Source organism: Andrographis paniculata, unplaced genomic scaffold (assembly GCF_009805555.1).
Source record: "Andrographis paniculata isolate CXL003 unplaced genomic scaffold, ASM980555v1 Contig66END, whole genome shotgun sequence".
NCBI lineage: Eukaryota > Viridiplantae > Streptophyta > Magnoliopsida > Lamiales > Acanthaceae > Andrographis > Andrographis paniculata.
This window is the reverse complement of record NW_026137602.1, coordinates 2,931,660-2,944,056: the sequence shown is the minus strand read 5'-3', so window position 1 is coordinate 2,944,056 and position 12,397 is coordinate 2,931,660. Positions and strand designations below refer to the sequence as shown.

The following is a 12,397-nucleotide window of genomic DNA, read 5'->3' as shown; positions in this document are numbered from 1 at the left end:
TCTATGCATTGGCCCAGGATAAATTAAATCTAACTTTAAACATGTTCTTAGGAAAAAATTTAATCAATATAGAAGAACTGCAGCAACTAACAACATATATAACTATTACCAGCAGCTGTTATTGTGCAGTGCTGACAGGCAGCATGTGAATTATGTTAATATAATATAAATACAATACATAACCTGAAAACAGATGATATAATTCCATACAGCACATGCCACTATTTATTTAAGCACAATAAGTGTATCCATACAATATACAAACAAATATAAATCGCACAACACATGTTTTTATATAACACATATATTGTATTATGTATTAACCGGGGCAAATCAACACCTGTTGTATTGAAGTCACATCCTGAGGGCACTTCAAAGAACACAAACACTGAGGAGAATGGTAATTTATTCTAAGATATATCAATCGGACTTCCGGTATTTGAAATACAAAGATTGCAGGTTATGGTACGACAGTATTATCCATCGACTACGTTTATTTCTTGGAACTAGAGGAACCAAAGTTACAGCGCAGAACAACAAAAGCACCATTAAACATGCCTCAACTCAATCACTTTTCATAGAGCTAATTGAAATCCTCTGTCTATTGTTTTCCCAAAAAAAAAAAAAAAACAACTGGATAAGGAAAGCTATTACTCATCCTTGAACCTCTTCTCCATCTCCTCCAAGCGGTGGATCTCTCTATTATACTTGCAAACACGATAGATGCACCTGGACCGGGTTTTGAAGCCATAGTTGTCAGTTAGATCACACTACTTTGATAGATAGATAATCAAAGTTATACAGTTTTAAAAATCTAATAAATAATTTTCTTCCTTATTTTATATCTTCATTGCCACTCTTGTATGAATATTTATACACTTTTTATCATCTTCTTCACTTTTATTCATTTTTCTCATTGTATGTTCATTACATTGCACAATGTTCTTTTCTTTTCTAGAGCTAGAAGTATCTATAGTATACTAGTCCCTCCATCCCATTTATCATGTCCGAATTACTATAGACACGAGAATTTAGGATGAGTATAATTAGTAAATAATTATGAATGCATTAGTAAAAATAATTCTCCTATAATATAAATAATTATAAATTAAGATTAAAATAATTAATTAATCTAATTAAAAGTAAGAAAATTTAAAATAAAATTAAGGTGTGTAATCATTTTTTTGAAAAAAAAAAAGTGACATTAGACAGAAATGGCAATGTGTACACTGTAGGTGGGACGGAAGGAATATAATATAATAGTATAAAAGCTACATTTGTCCATAATAACACAATATTAAATCTACTTATAATAATAAAGATTATAATATCATTATATATTTACAAGCGCTATGCTATGCACCGTTAAAAAGTTGTTATGCAGCTATTGCATAAAACTGGCTTCGCAAAGCAGCCGCTACACCACTATTAGTGTGCTACGGACAGCTATGTTTGAAGCAACGGAATATTTAAAAAGTGGGCATTAATAGTTTTCTGAAAGATACTACGCAAGAATGTGTGTGTCATTTACCAATATAGGAGGCAAGAAGCAACGCATAGTGCCGCATTCCTCTGAGATTTGTATATCTGTATCGACATATAAAGCAGAGGTTAAGAACACCGTTTGCGCTTATAGCCTTACACAAAAGCCAATACAGTATAAAGATCTACTGTTTCCCACGGAAAAAATCTGGGGAAGCAATTTGTTTTTATAAATAAACAGCTGACGAATTATATTGACAAGGCACATAATGTGTAGATCTCACATAAAATTTAATAACTACTAAAATAAATCGATAAAAATGCAAGAGCTATGTGAAAGATGTTTGAACATTGTCCTGAATTCTGACTATTACCATATATGCTAGGTTGAATCAATAAAAGAGAACATATCATTTTAGAAGTAAAATACTTCGAATATTTGCATGGTTATGCAAATATATAAACTGCGTCCTCTATCAGTTTCCAAATCCATTTCGATAATTTTTAAGTATAAACCAAAGTACCATTTTGTTGCTATCAATCTCTAATCTTCAGCACACAAGGAATGGACACAACATATATTCATGAACGAAGTTAAGCAAGCAATCTCCATGAATCGACCATAGTTGTCAATATCAAATAGCATTAAATAGCGGAGAACCTCTAAAATGCTATAGCAGTATAGCTGATAGCAGGATGGCCGAATTTAAAATTTTAAGAATATACGTATAAAATTATTATATATACAACTTTACCATAAAAGTGCATAAAAGAATTCTATATTTTTCTTATAGATTAATTTCATAATTGCCATTCAAACAAATAAAATTCAAAAGATAATTGATCATAGTTTATAGATAGTTATAAACAAAAATAATTAGATCAAAACTACTTTGATAGATAGATAATCAAAGTTAATCAAGTTCAAAATCCAAAAAATAATTTTCTTCCTTATTTGTACCATCTCACTACTACTCTGTGTTTGAATATCGTTTACCTTCATTTGTTCCATTATATGTTCGTCGGATTGCACAATATGTTTTTACTTTCTATAGCTAGAAGTAGCTATAGTATACTTTAATATAATAGTATGAAATTTACATTTACCTAATGACGAATATAATATGATATTGTAAAATTTAATTATTTGAGCCTCTACTTATAATAAAAATTATAATATATAATTCAATTGAAAAGTCACTATGTTGGTGGTAGCTATTAGCATGGTATTGACAACTATGGAATCAACAATTCGTGCTTGAAAATGGTGAAGCGAGGAATTCCACCAAAGAAATCAGAAAAATTAAAATCAACATAAGCAGGAAACGTTTATATATATATATATATATATTTAGCTCAATTTCATTTTCCTGGACAAACCAACCAACAGTTGTTCTTTCTCAAGTTTGAACACAAAACAATTTTCAAGTTCATAAACAGAATTGCTTCCACAATGTTCCTCCCAAAATCACCGATCTAAAGTCACAAGATATGCTCAGAAAAACCAAATCAATAACAAGAACAGGAATCAGAGCACAAATCAATTACCCCTTTCTCGTAGCGATCCCTCTCAGCAGCCGTACAGACCTCCCCCGTGCACATCAACCGATGCTCATTCTTCCAGTATATATCTTCCATCAAAAACCAAACCAATTTGCGACAACCAAAATCCCCAAAATTCACAGTAAAAACAAAATTAAAAATTAAAAAACCGAAAATGATTCGTATTTCGTACCGAGGAGCTGAAAACCAGCGAAGGGTATTATAAAGAGCGAAGGCTGGAGAATGAGCGAGACGAGCGATACGATGCGAGACTTCACTGCCTTGGGCGATGGTAATGTGACGAGAATTGCAATGGCAGCCTCCGCCGCCACCACGTACGTCAGGATCATCCATTGAAGCGCCATTTTATCTTTATCTCCCCCAAAATTCACCGATTGATTGATATTTTCCGACGATCGATTCGCGCAGTTCGTTTATTGCTCGACTCCCGAGGCTATATGGCCATGGAACATTCCTGCGCTATATTCTGAGTTTTGAGTCGGTCATTCGGTTCATTGCATGTTAATCTCAAATTGAAAACCATCCACTTTACTTTTTGTTATTACGTTTCGACCCCATGTTTTAAAGAAATTGTACAAGCGTTCTTTCTATCTTCCCAATAAAATTAATATACTGAACATATTCATTATTTTACGTATTCTCTTCTAGAACCTCACATAAAAAAATAAGAAAATAAAAAAATTCAAAACAAACACATCCTTAAATTTCTAATGGCCACATACCTTATCAATTATATTAGACGATCTTACAATCGTAAATTCATTATCATCTCATCGTGATAAATTATTCTTTCAAATACCTAAGAGAATTCTCTATATAGAAGAAAAAGCATTTTTTTTAATTTTTAATATAATAAATAAATCTAATTATATGAAATAATTAAGGGTGTGTTTGTTTGGGGATTGGATTTTCAATCCACTATTCATCCCATTTTTTTCCCCAAAAAATTAAATCAAACACCTATTTTTTATTTTTTATATTATACTAAAAATCAATTTTACATTCAAAACATCACATCAACATCTATTTATATCACATCATACAACTATTCAAATTCAAAATTTTTACTATTCAAATTCCAACTCAATATCCAAACCCCCAAACAAACACACCCTAATAGTATATGATATAATTTAAATTTAAATTTTATATTATGAATTAATTATTTCTGTAAAATCGTTATATTTATCATATAAAACTGATTAAATTATATTTAGTAATTGTTTTAATTAAATCTTAAATTATTTATGTAAAAAATATTTTACTCAATCGTTGGAAGGGTGGCTTTTGCTTTTTGCATGTAAATATTTTAATATTAATATTATATTGGATTGTAGTAAAAAAGACAAAAATACCCCTATTAGTATAGTGTAATATAAAAGTAATGATATTTGTGTAATGTATTGTAAATTGAAAGAGTATTTTATTATGTTAAATAGGTAGTACAATTACTAAATTAGGAAATGGTAACCTTGTTTTGAAACGGACGAAAATGAAAAATAATAATTTTTCAATGAGACGGAGTATTAAATATAATAAATTATAGTATAAAAATATAATTTGTATAAAATAAAATAATAGATTTATTAATATATAATAATAAAAATAAAAATAAAAAAGAGAGAGGAGTGAAATTTAGGGGGTATTCAATTTAAATTGTGTAGGATTTTGTTGAACTTTTTAGATATATTCAATTTAAACTTTTAAAAGTCTTTTAAAATCGGGAGATATTTAATATAAAAATATGTTGAAATTTGGAGGTATTCAATACTAAAAGTCTTTTAAAATAATGAGATATTCAACCATCAGTAGACTTTAATGTATTTTAATCGAAATTTGTGAAAATTTTGTATAAAATAAAATCTCTCATTGTTAGCAGAGATTTTGATAAATTTTTAAAATTATTATTATTATTATTATTAGGCAAAATAACATAAAACCCTCGTGTGATTTGATGAATTTGTTGAGAACCCCCGTGATTTGAAAACTTCATAAAATCTATTTGTGGTTTTAAAAACGTTGCAAAAAACCCTCTTTCCACTAGGACTTAATGGAAAGTACGTTTCATGCGCTTACACTGAAATTTTTATACAAAAATTGATATATAAGTATGTAAAATTACAAAAATATCCCTCTAGAGGCATCTCAAAATATATTAATTAAGAAAGAAGACTATTTTAATCATTTTACCTACATTAAAAAAAATCTAATTAAATAATAATAATAATAACAATAATAATAATCTAATTTTCAATTCATCATCTTCGACGAAAGAAATCGAAAAGCCCATCCCTCTTTCATCGTCCGCCGCAGACGACTATCACACATCACCCGTTACCATTCTTCTTTTTCTCGTTCTTCTTCTTTTTTTTTTCTTTTTTTTTTAAATTCAAACATATTATATATTACTGAGCAAAAATAATTGGTTCAAATGGCAAATCCTTCTTCGAACAAAATAGAAATCAAATTAAAAAACAATAGTATCAATTTCAGAATTTGACAGCCTCAAATCCTTTCCTATCACCGAGTCTGAGAATTTGTACTAATTTCAAAGGAAATCCAAAAAATTTTCATGATATAGAAAATTTTGGACGGAATTAATAAATAAAATTGGAACAGGAGAGAGAGGCGGCCGAATGAATAGTCTGGGCGGTGTGTGGAAAAATTCATTCTCTCATTCTTCACATCGCAATACTCTCTGAAACCCTAACCTCCTCGACGCATCGCGATCGATCTATGCTTGATCTTTCCAGCGAGTTTGGCCATCGAAGCTTGAGATTCGTCCACCGCGGTTGTGATTCAGCCTATTCTAAGGTTGTTCTTCGGTTTGATTTCTCGATTCTGCCTTTATATACTGTTCGTGGTGTTATTTGGTTGTCCGCGATGATTTAGGCTTAGAATCTTGAAATTTCTTTCGGTTGAGGTTATATTCGCGCTGATTGTGCGTTTCCGTGGATGTCAATAGGGTTTGGGTTGGGGTTGTGTGTATATGTTGCTACACAGTTGGAGTGTTGGATAACCTGAGTCCGAACTCCTTCGATTTCGAAATATATAAAAGGTTCATTGTTTTTTGTTCCGTATGTGTTCGAGTAATTGTAAACTACGAGTATTAGGTCCTATATTACATTTACAAGTGCTATCAGAGCCCGGTTAGATGGTGAAGTAGACTGGGTGGCATTGGGCATTGGTTGTGGTGGCGGGCTCGCCCTCGTGACATGCGGATGTGCCTTGTGTCGAAAGTCTCTTGGCGGTGTTTGGTAGGTCCCAATTGAGATGGTCAGGCAGCGAGTCCCTTTGTGATAGACGGTACAAGATGGGCAGGGAAGGTCCATTGGTTGGTCCTTGGTTCCAGGAGAGGATTGTTGTGCGAACTCAAGTCCTATATTAGAAGTTGTGAAGAAAATTTCACACTTTATAAGTCTCAAATGAACTCCACTAGTACGAGGCCTTTTGAAGAATATCCAAAAATAAATCCGTACGGGCTCGGTCCAGAGCCGGAGGAAAGTACTATCAGTTAGAGTTAAACAACAACATTTTTTAAAATTAGAAAATATCTTAAATTAATTAGATGATTGAATAATTTTGACTAATTCTCATTTGGCTTTCTTCTCATATTAGTTTTTGACTCGTTCAACTCGCTGACTCAGTGTGACTCACCGTCTCAATTTGTGAGTGCAGCTGGACATTTGACATTTGTTTCTATCGACTTCGTACTTTATTTTTTATAATAATAATACTCTCGGTCCCCATAATAGCTACTTCAGATTTAGAAGAAATAAACTAAAAATTACTAAAATGATCTTATTAGTATTATGTGATATAAAATTAATGATATTTGTGTAATATATTATAAATTGTAAGGATATTTGTAATATTAGGTAGATAGTACAGTTATTAAAAAAGGAAATTGATACTTTGTCGTGGAACAGACTATAATGGAAAAATAGATAATTTGATACGAGAATTTAGATAAAGTATAATTAATAAGTAATGAAGAAATGTATTAGTAAAAATAATTACTATATAGTAAAAATAATTATAAATTAAAATTAAGATAACTAAATAAGTTAATTATTTTTAAGATTAAAAAAATTATAAAATTTAAAATATAATTAAAATGTATAATTATATTTTTTTAAAAAAATTATATGGGATAAACGAAAATAAAAAATAGAAATAAATTATATAGAAGTAATTTAAACTTCTTACAACTTTTAACAATATTTTTTTATATATATAATTCTAAATATATTCTATATAATATTTTAAATAAAAAAATTAAATTACGCTGATCTAAAAAAATGAAATAATAATAAAAACATTATAGCAGAAATAGTAATAAGATTATTAAAAAAAGAAAAGAAAAGAAAATACGTAGAACAAAGAAACAATATTTATAAATAAATGTTTGGAATGAATTAAATAGAATTAATAATTGAAAGTGTGTTTACTTTGCAATTTTTCTTTTATTAAACAATTATTGAATATGATATTTTAAATTATATTTTTTTCTTATAAAAAATGTGAATATAAATAACTTTTAAAAATCTTATCCGCAAAACGAAAGTTTCCAACACACCTCTAAAGTACAAGTGGAATTATACCAAATTTGTACATGCATATACAACAAATAAAACTCTGATAATATTGAATAGGCAAATGACTGTCTCATCTAAAAATTTAATATATTAAAAAAATACATCATTAATATATTTATCCATAAATAAGAATCCCAAACAAATATATATATAGGTGAACAAAACCTAAATATACAGGTTCAATAATAGTAGTTCTCCATCCGTCATACAAAACTATATTAATTTGATTGGACATAGATTTTAAAAAGAAATAGGTAAAAATAAAAATATTCTTGCTTTATAGTAAAAGGAAATAAAAAAATCTAGTATTTTTTTAATAAAAAATAAAAATATTTTTGAATAACAATTAATAAAAAAAAAAAAAAAGCATAAGATTAGATTATAGACTTTTTTGTTTATGCCAAAACCAAACAAAACCCTTGTAACAGAAATATTTTCTACATAAAAGCCGACCAGGTCGGTAATTAAAACTGAATAAATAGCTGTCATTGCGCTGAGTAATTAATGCGGGGATACATGGGAAAAATGCTAATACCCTCATTAAATTCCCGCGTTGTCCAGTTTGACTTTTGCTTAAGACTTTTTTGCATGTCAACAAAGTCAACCCATTTCCCATCTTTATATATACTCCCGATCGTCCCCCATCAAATTCAGTTCCAACTTCCAATATCATGGCCACCGCCCGTCCGACGGCGGAGCCGCCGCCGGATTCTCCAATAATGCATTTCTCCCACCCACACGAGCTCCACCCTATCTCCATCCACCGCCACCAGCCGGCGCCGCCGATTTGCGCCGCCTGCCGGCTCCGATCCGGCGGCGCAATGCTCACGTGCCTGCCATGTGCCTTCGCAATCCACCAATCGTGCGCCGAGCTGCCGCCGCTGATTACCCACGCGGCTCACGGCGGATGCGTTCTGTCGCTGCTGACGGCGGCGGCGTATCCCGGCGGCGCATTCAGCTGCGACGGCTGCAAGCGCGGCGGCGACGGCTGGTCGTACCACTGCGGGCGGTGCGAGTACGACCTGCACGTGACGTGCGCGTGCCGGCCGCTGAGGATCAGGGTCCCGGAGCACGGGTCCTGCGAGCTCCACCTGGTGTTCAGGAATCCGTACGCCGCCTCCAATGGCTTCGCCTGCGACGTCTGCCGGAAAATCGGGGCCAAGCAGTGGCTCTACCACTGCACCGCCTGCGAGTTCGACGCGCATCTCGATTGCGCCGCCGCGCCGGAGCCGCCGCCGCCGCAGCATGCGTTTCTGCCTCCATCGCACGGCGGCGGAATTAACGTCGGGAATGCAGTATCATCTATTCCGCCGTCGCCGGTATCTGCATTGCCACGTCACAATTCTTTTCCGCCGGCGGCGGGTTCTGCTCCGCCGGCAGTGCAGCAGCCTCAATTGGCGGTCAGTCCTTATAGTGTGATCCGACAGTTTCCGGCTCGGGTTCCCGGGTCTGGATTCGGGTCGGGTCCGGTTAACGAACCGAGGAGAGATGCGAGAAGCGGTGGGTTTGGGGATGATTTGACAGCGGCGGCGGCTGAAGGGTCGTTCGAAAAGTGACGGCGGCGGCAGAAATTTGTTATGGAAGATAAAAGTAAAAATCATGTATGGATATTTTGAAAATTTTATTAAATAGTATGTTTAATTAGGGGGTGGTTATATTGTTGATTGGAGTTAAATTGATATATCTAGTGTTATTTAAAAATATGCATTGTTCATAGTAAGTTTTTATGATCGAAATCAAAAAAATCTTTAAAGGAATTAAATAAAATTAATTTATAGTTAGATTACTGTCACATGCACTCCATACATATTTTTTGTCCCGTAACGAATGACCTGGTGGTGTAGGGATTGGACTTGTGACTATTAGGTCATGGGTTCAAGCCCCTCTCTTCAGGGTTTGTCCAGTGCGCATTTTCAGGTAGCGACTGCAGGTTCCCAAGTAATTAAAAAAATCACTTCTTTTAATCAATAGTATAAATACTACTCCCTCCGTCTCATAACAAACTATGTATTTTTTCATTTTACTTCGTCTCATAATAAAGTATCAATTTTATTTTTTAATAATGGTAATATCTACCTAACATTACAAATACCCTTACAACTTATAATATATTACACAAATGTCATTACCTTTATATCACACAATACTAATAAGGTTATTTTAGTCATTTCTATTTTATTTCTATTACATCTCAATATAATACTAATATTTCTAAAATCCCTTACAAAAAGCAAATTGATACATAGTTATGGAATGAAGGGAGTAAATGATAACAATGACAATTGTTATAGCATATTTCGAATATTTGTAAAATTTAAGGGGATAAATAAAATAATTATTATATTTATGATATAAGACTTGATGGACAAATTCACTCCATCCTTTAAATATGTGCTCAAATAGTTGACATAATTTTTATTTTTTTGGTTCATCAAAATTATGTAATTATTTATTTTTTTTGATGGTCTATTAAATTTATACATTATAAATAATTTTATTATTGTTATTTTAACTAATAATAATCTAATTGTCATTACTCTTATTCTACTTATTTTTTTTATCAATCTTTTAATATAATTCATATCATATATCTATATTTTATTTTTTAACTATCCTACTATAATATTAAAATATTATTATTTCTTAGTCTACTTAAATCTATATAATTGTAGCAAATATATATATATATATATATATAATTGATGTACTTTGATGATGGATAAATAAATTATTTTTTTTTTAAAAAAAAGTGAAAATTCAAAAAAAAAATGAAACTAAAAATAAATTTTGAAATGAAACGAATATTTGTCGCCCTTTTTATATCATTTCTCTATGAGCCTGGCCTTAGGTTATGGCCCAATTTTTCTGAATATATCTTTGCCTTATTGCAATTTGGCTCAATTTAGAATTATATTAATTTGGCCCAATTTAGAATATATGAAATTAATATTCTTGATTAAAATACACTATCATTTTTTTTAAAGCAAAATTACATCAAATAATTATACTTAAAAAAACTACAAAAACACATTTATAAAAATCAATATTATTAATTTCATATATTTTTTAAAAAATATATTATTTTTCTCACAATATATTATATCAAAATACTATTTAAAAAAAAAATCAAATGAAAAACTTAATTTCAAGTTGTTTAGTTGTAGTTTGAGATTGATTTGAAATAAAATATTTAATTTAAAATTTTGTTCAGATAATATTGTGACATAATATGTTGTGAGTTGAAAAATATATTTTTATTAAAAATTGTATAAGGTCAACATTGTTAATTTCAGTTCGAATAAGTAACCATACACACAAACAAACCTGTTGTATTTTGTAATTGTAACAACTTTAAATTGTAGTAATTATTTTGATTTGATTTGATATAAATATTTATTTAACGTGATATTTTGAATACATATTTACAGTATGATATCTATTAAATAAAAATAAAAATAAAAATAAATATTATGGTTTATTTGATTGTAGTTTGAAATTAATTTAAAATAAAAGGTTTATTTCAGTTTTTATTTAAATAGTATTTTAATATGATATATTTTTAAAAAAAAAAATTGTACATTAAAAATAGTATCAAATAGATAATATTAATTTTGATTTTGATTTAGAATGAAAAAAAAAAAAAAAACCCCTAAATTATTATGAATAAACTAATAAAAAACAGGAGAAAAGATACAACTAAACAAACATAATAATATTCCTTCTGATATTCAAAACTATACTTATGTTTCTTTTTGAAGTGTTATAACGTCCCAATACAATAGTCTTATTTACTATTTTTGTTCGTCTCAAAATAATAGTTTTATTTCCATAAATACTCGTATCATCATAAAATTATCCTTACTTTTTCATTATTATTACACAAATACCACTACTTTTTTTCCTAATACACTCACAAGGGTCAAAATGTATTTTACTCATACTTTTTACCAACTATCAATATAATATTAATATTCCTTAAATTCTGTATCCGATCCAAATAAAACCATAATTTTGGAACGGAGAGAGTATATTTTTTTTATTTGAAAAGTAATTACTTTTTTTAGTTGAATTTTTTTCATGTAGATATCTTTAGAATTATGTCAACTTAATTTTCATCTTAATTTTCATCGCAATTACCATAATCATACGGACAAGATGCCAATGAATCGAGCTTACACTCAAGCTTTCTCGTAGATTGTAATTTGGGTTCCTAATATACTTCATCTGTCCGTTGAATTTATTTTTACATTGTTTTTTAGTCCGTCCGTTAAATTTATCTCCATACTAATTTTGGCGATATCAATAAATTAATATTTAATTAGTACCCTCAATTCAACATTTATTTATAACAAATATCATTAACTTTATTACATTATCTCTCTTCAGAGTGTGTTTCTTTTGATTAGTTTGGAAAAAAAAAATCTGGTTTGATTTAGTATTAAAATAATATTTAATAAAATATTTTGTGAGAGAAAAAAATACTCCATCCGTCCCATAGTAATCTTTCCATTTGACTTTTCCACGCGGATTAAAAAAAATTAGTATTTTATAAATATGTAGTGTTAAAAGTAATGTAATGTCTATTTTAACTTTTAAAAGTAATGTAAAAAGTAAAAAACATGAGTATTTTGGTATTTAGTTGAAAGTTACTTTTTATAAAAAAAAAAAAATTGATTTGGACAAACTAAAATGAAAAATGAGAAATTTAGTAGTGGACGGAGGAAGTATATTTTTTTTCGGAGAACTCAGAGTCG

At 30.2% G+C, this 12,397-nt stretch overlaps 2 protein-coding genes across 2 annotated transcripts; one reads left to right on the top strand and one right to left on the bottom strand.

The window, feature by feature from the left end:
* Window positions 1–389: 389 nt before the first annotated feature.
* On the bottom strand, window positions 390–3,529 carry LOC127262738 (uncharacterized). The gene is made up of 4 exons (XM_051291541.1): window positions 3,218–3,529; window positions 3,031–3,113; window positions 1,532–1,587; window positions 390–729 (listed from the first exon to the last, which is right to left on the bottom strand). The coding sequence occupies exons 1-4, from the start codon at window positions 3,387–3,389 to the stop codon at window positions 651–653; spliced, it is 390 nt and encodes a 129-aa protein (XP_051147498.1). The 5' UTR covers window positions 3,390–3,529; the 3' UTR covers window positions 390–650.
* A 4,784-nt stretch (window positions 3,530–8,313) lies between these two features.
* On the top strand, window positions 8,314–9,298 carry LOC127263056 (uncharacterized). The gene has a single exon (XM_051291991.1). It carries the CDS (start codon window positions 8,315–8,317, stop codon window positions 9,197–9,199), a length of 885 nt encoding a protein of 294 aa, XP_051147948.1. The 5' UTR covers window position 8,314; the 3' UTR covers window positions 9,200–9,298.
* Window positions 9,299–12,397: the final 3,099 nt, after the last annotated feature.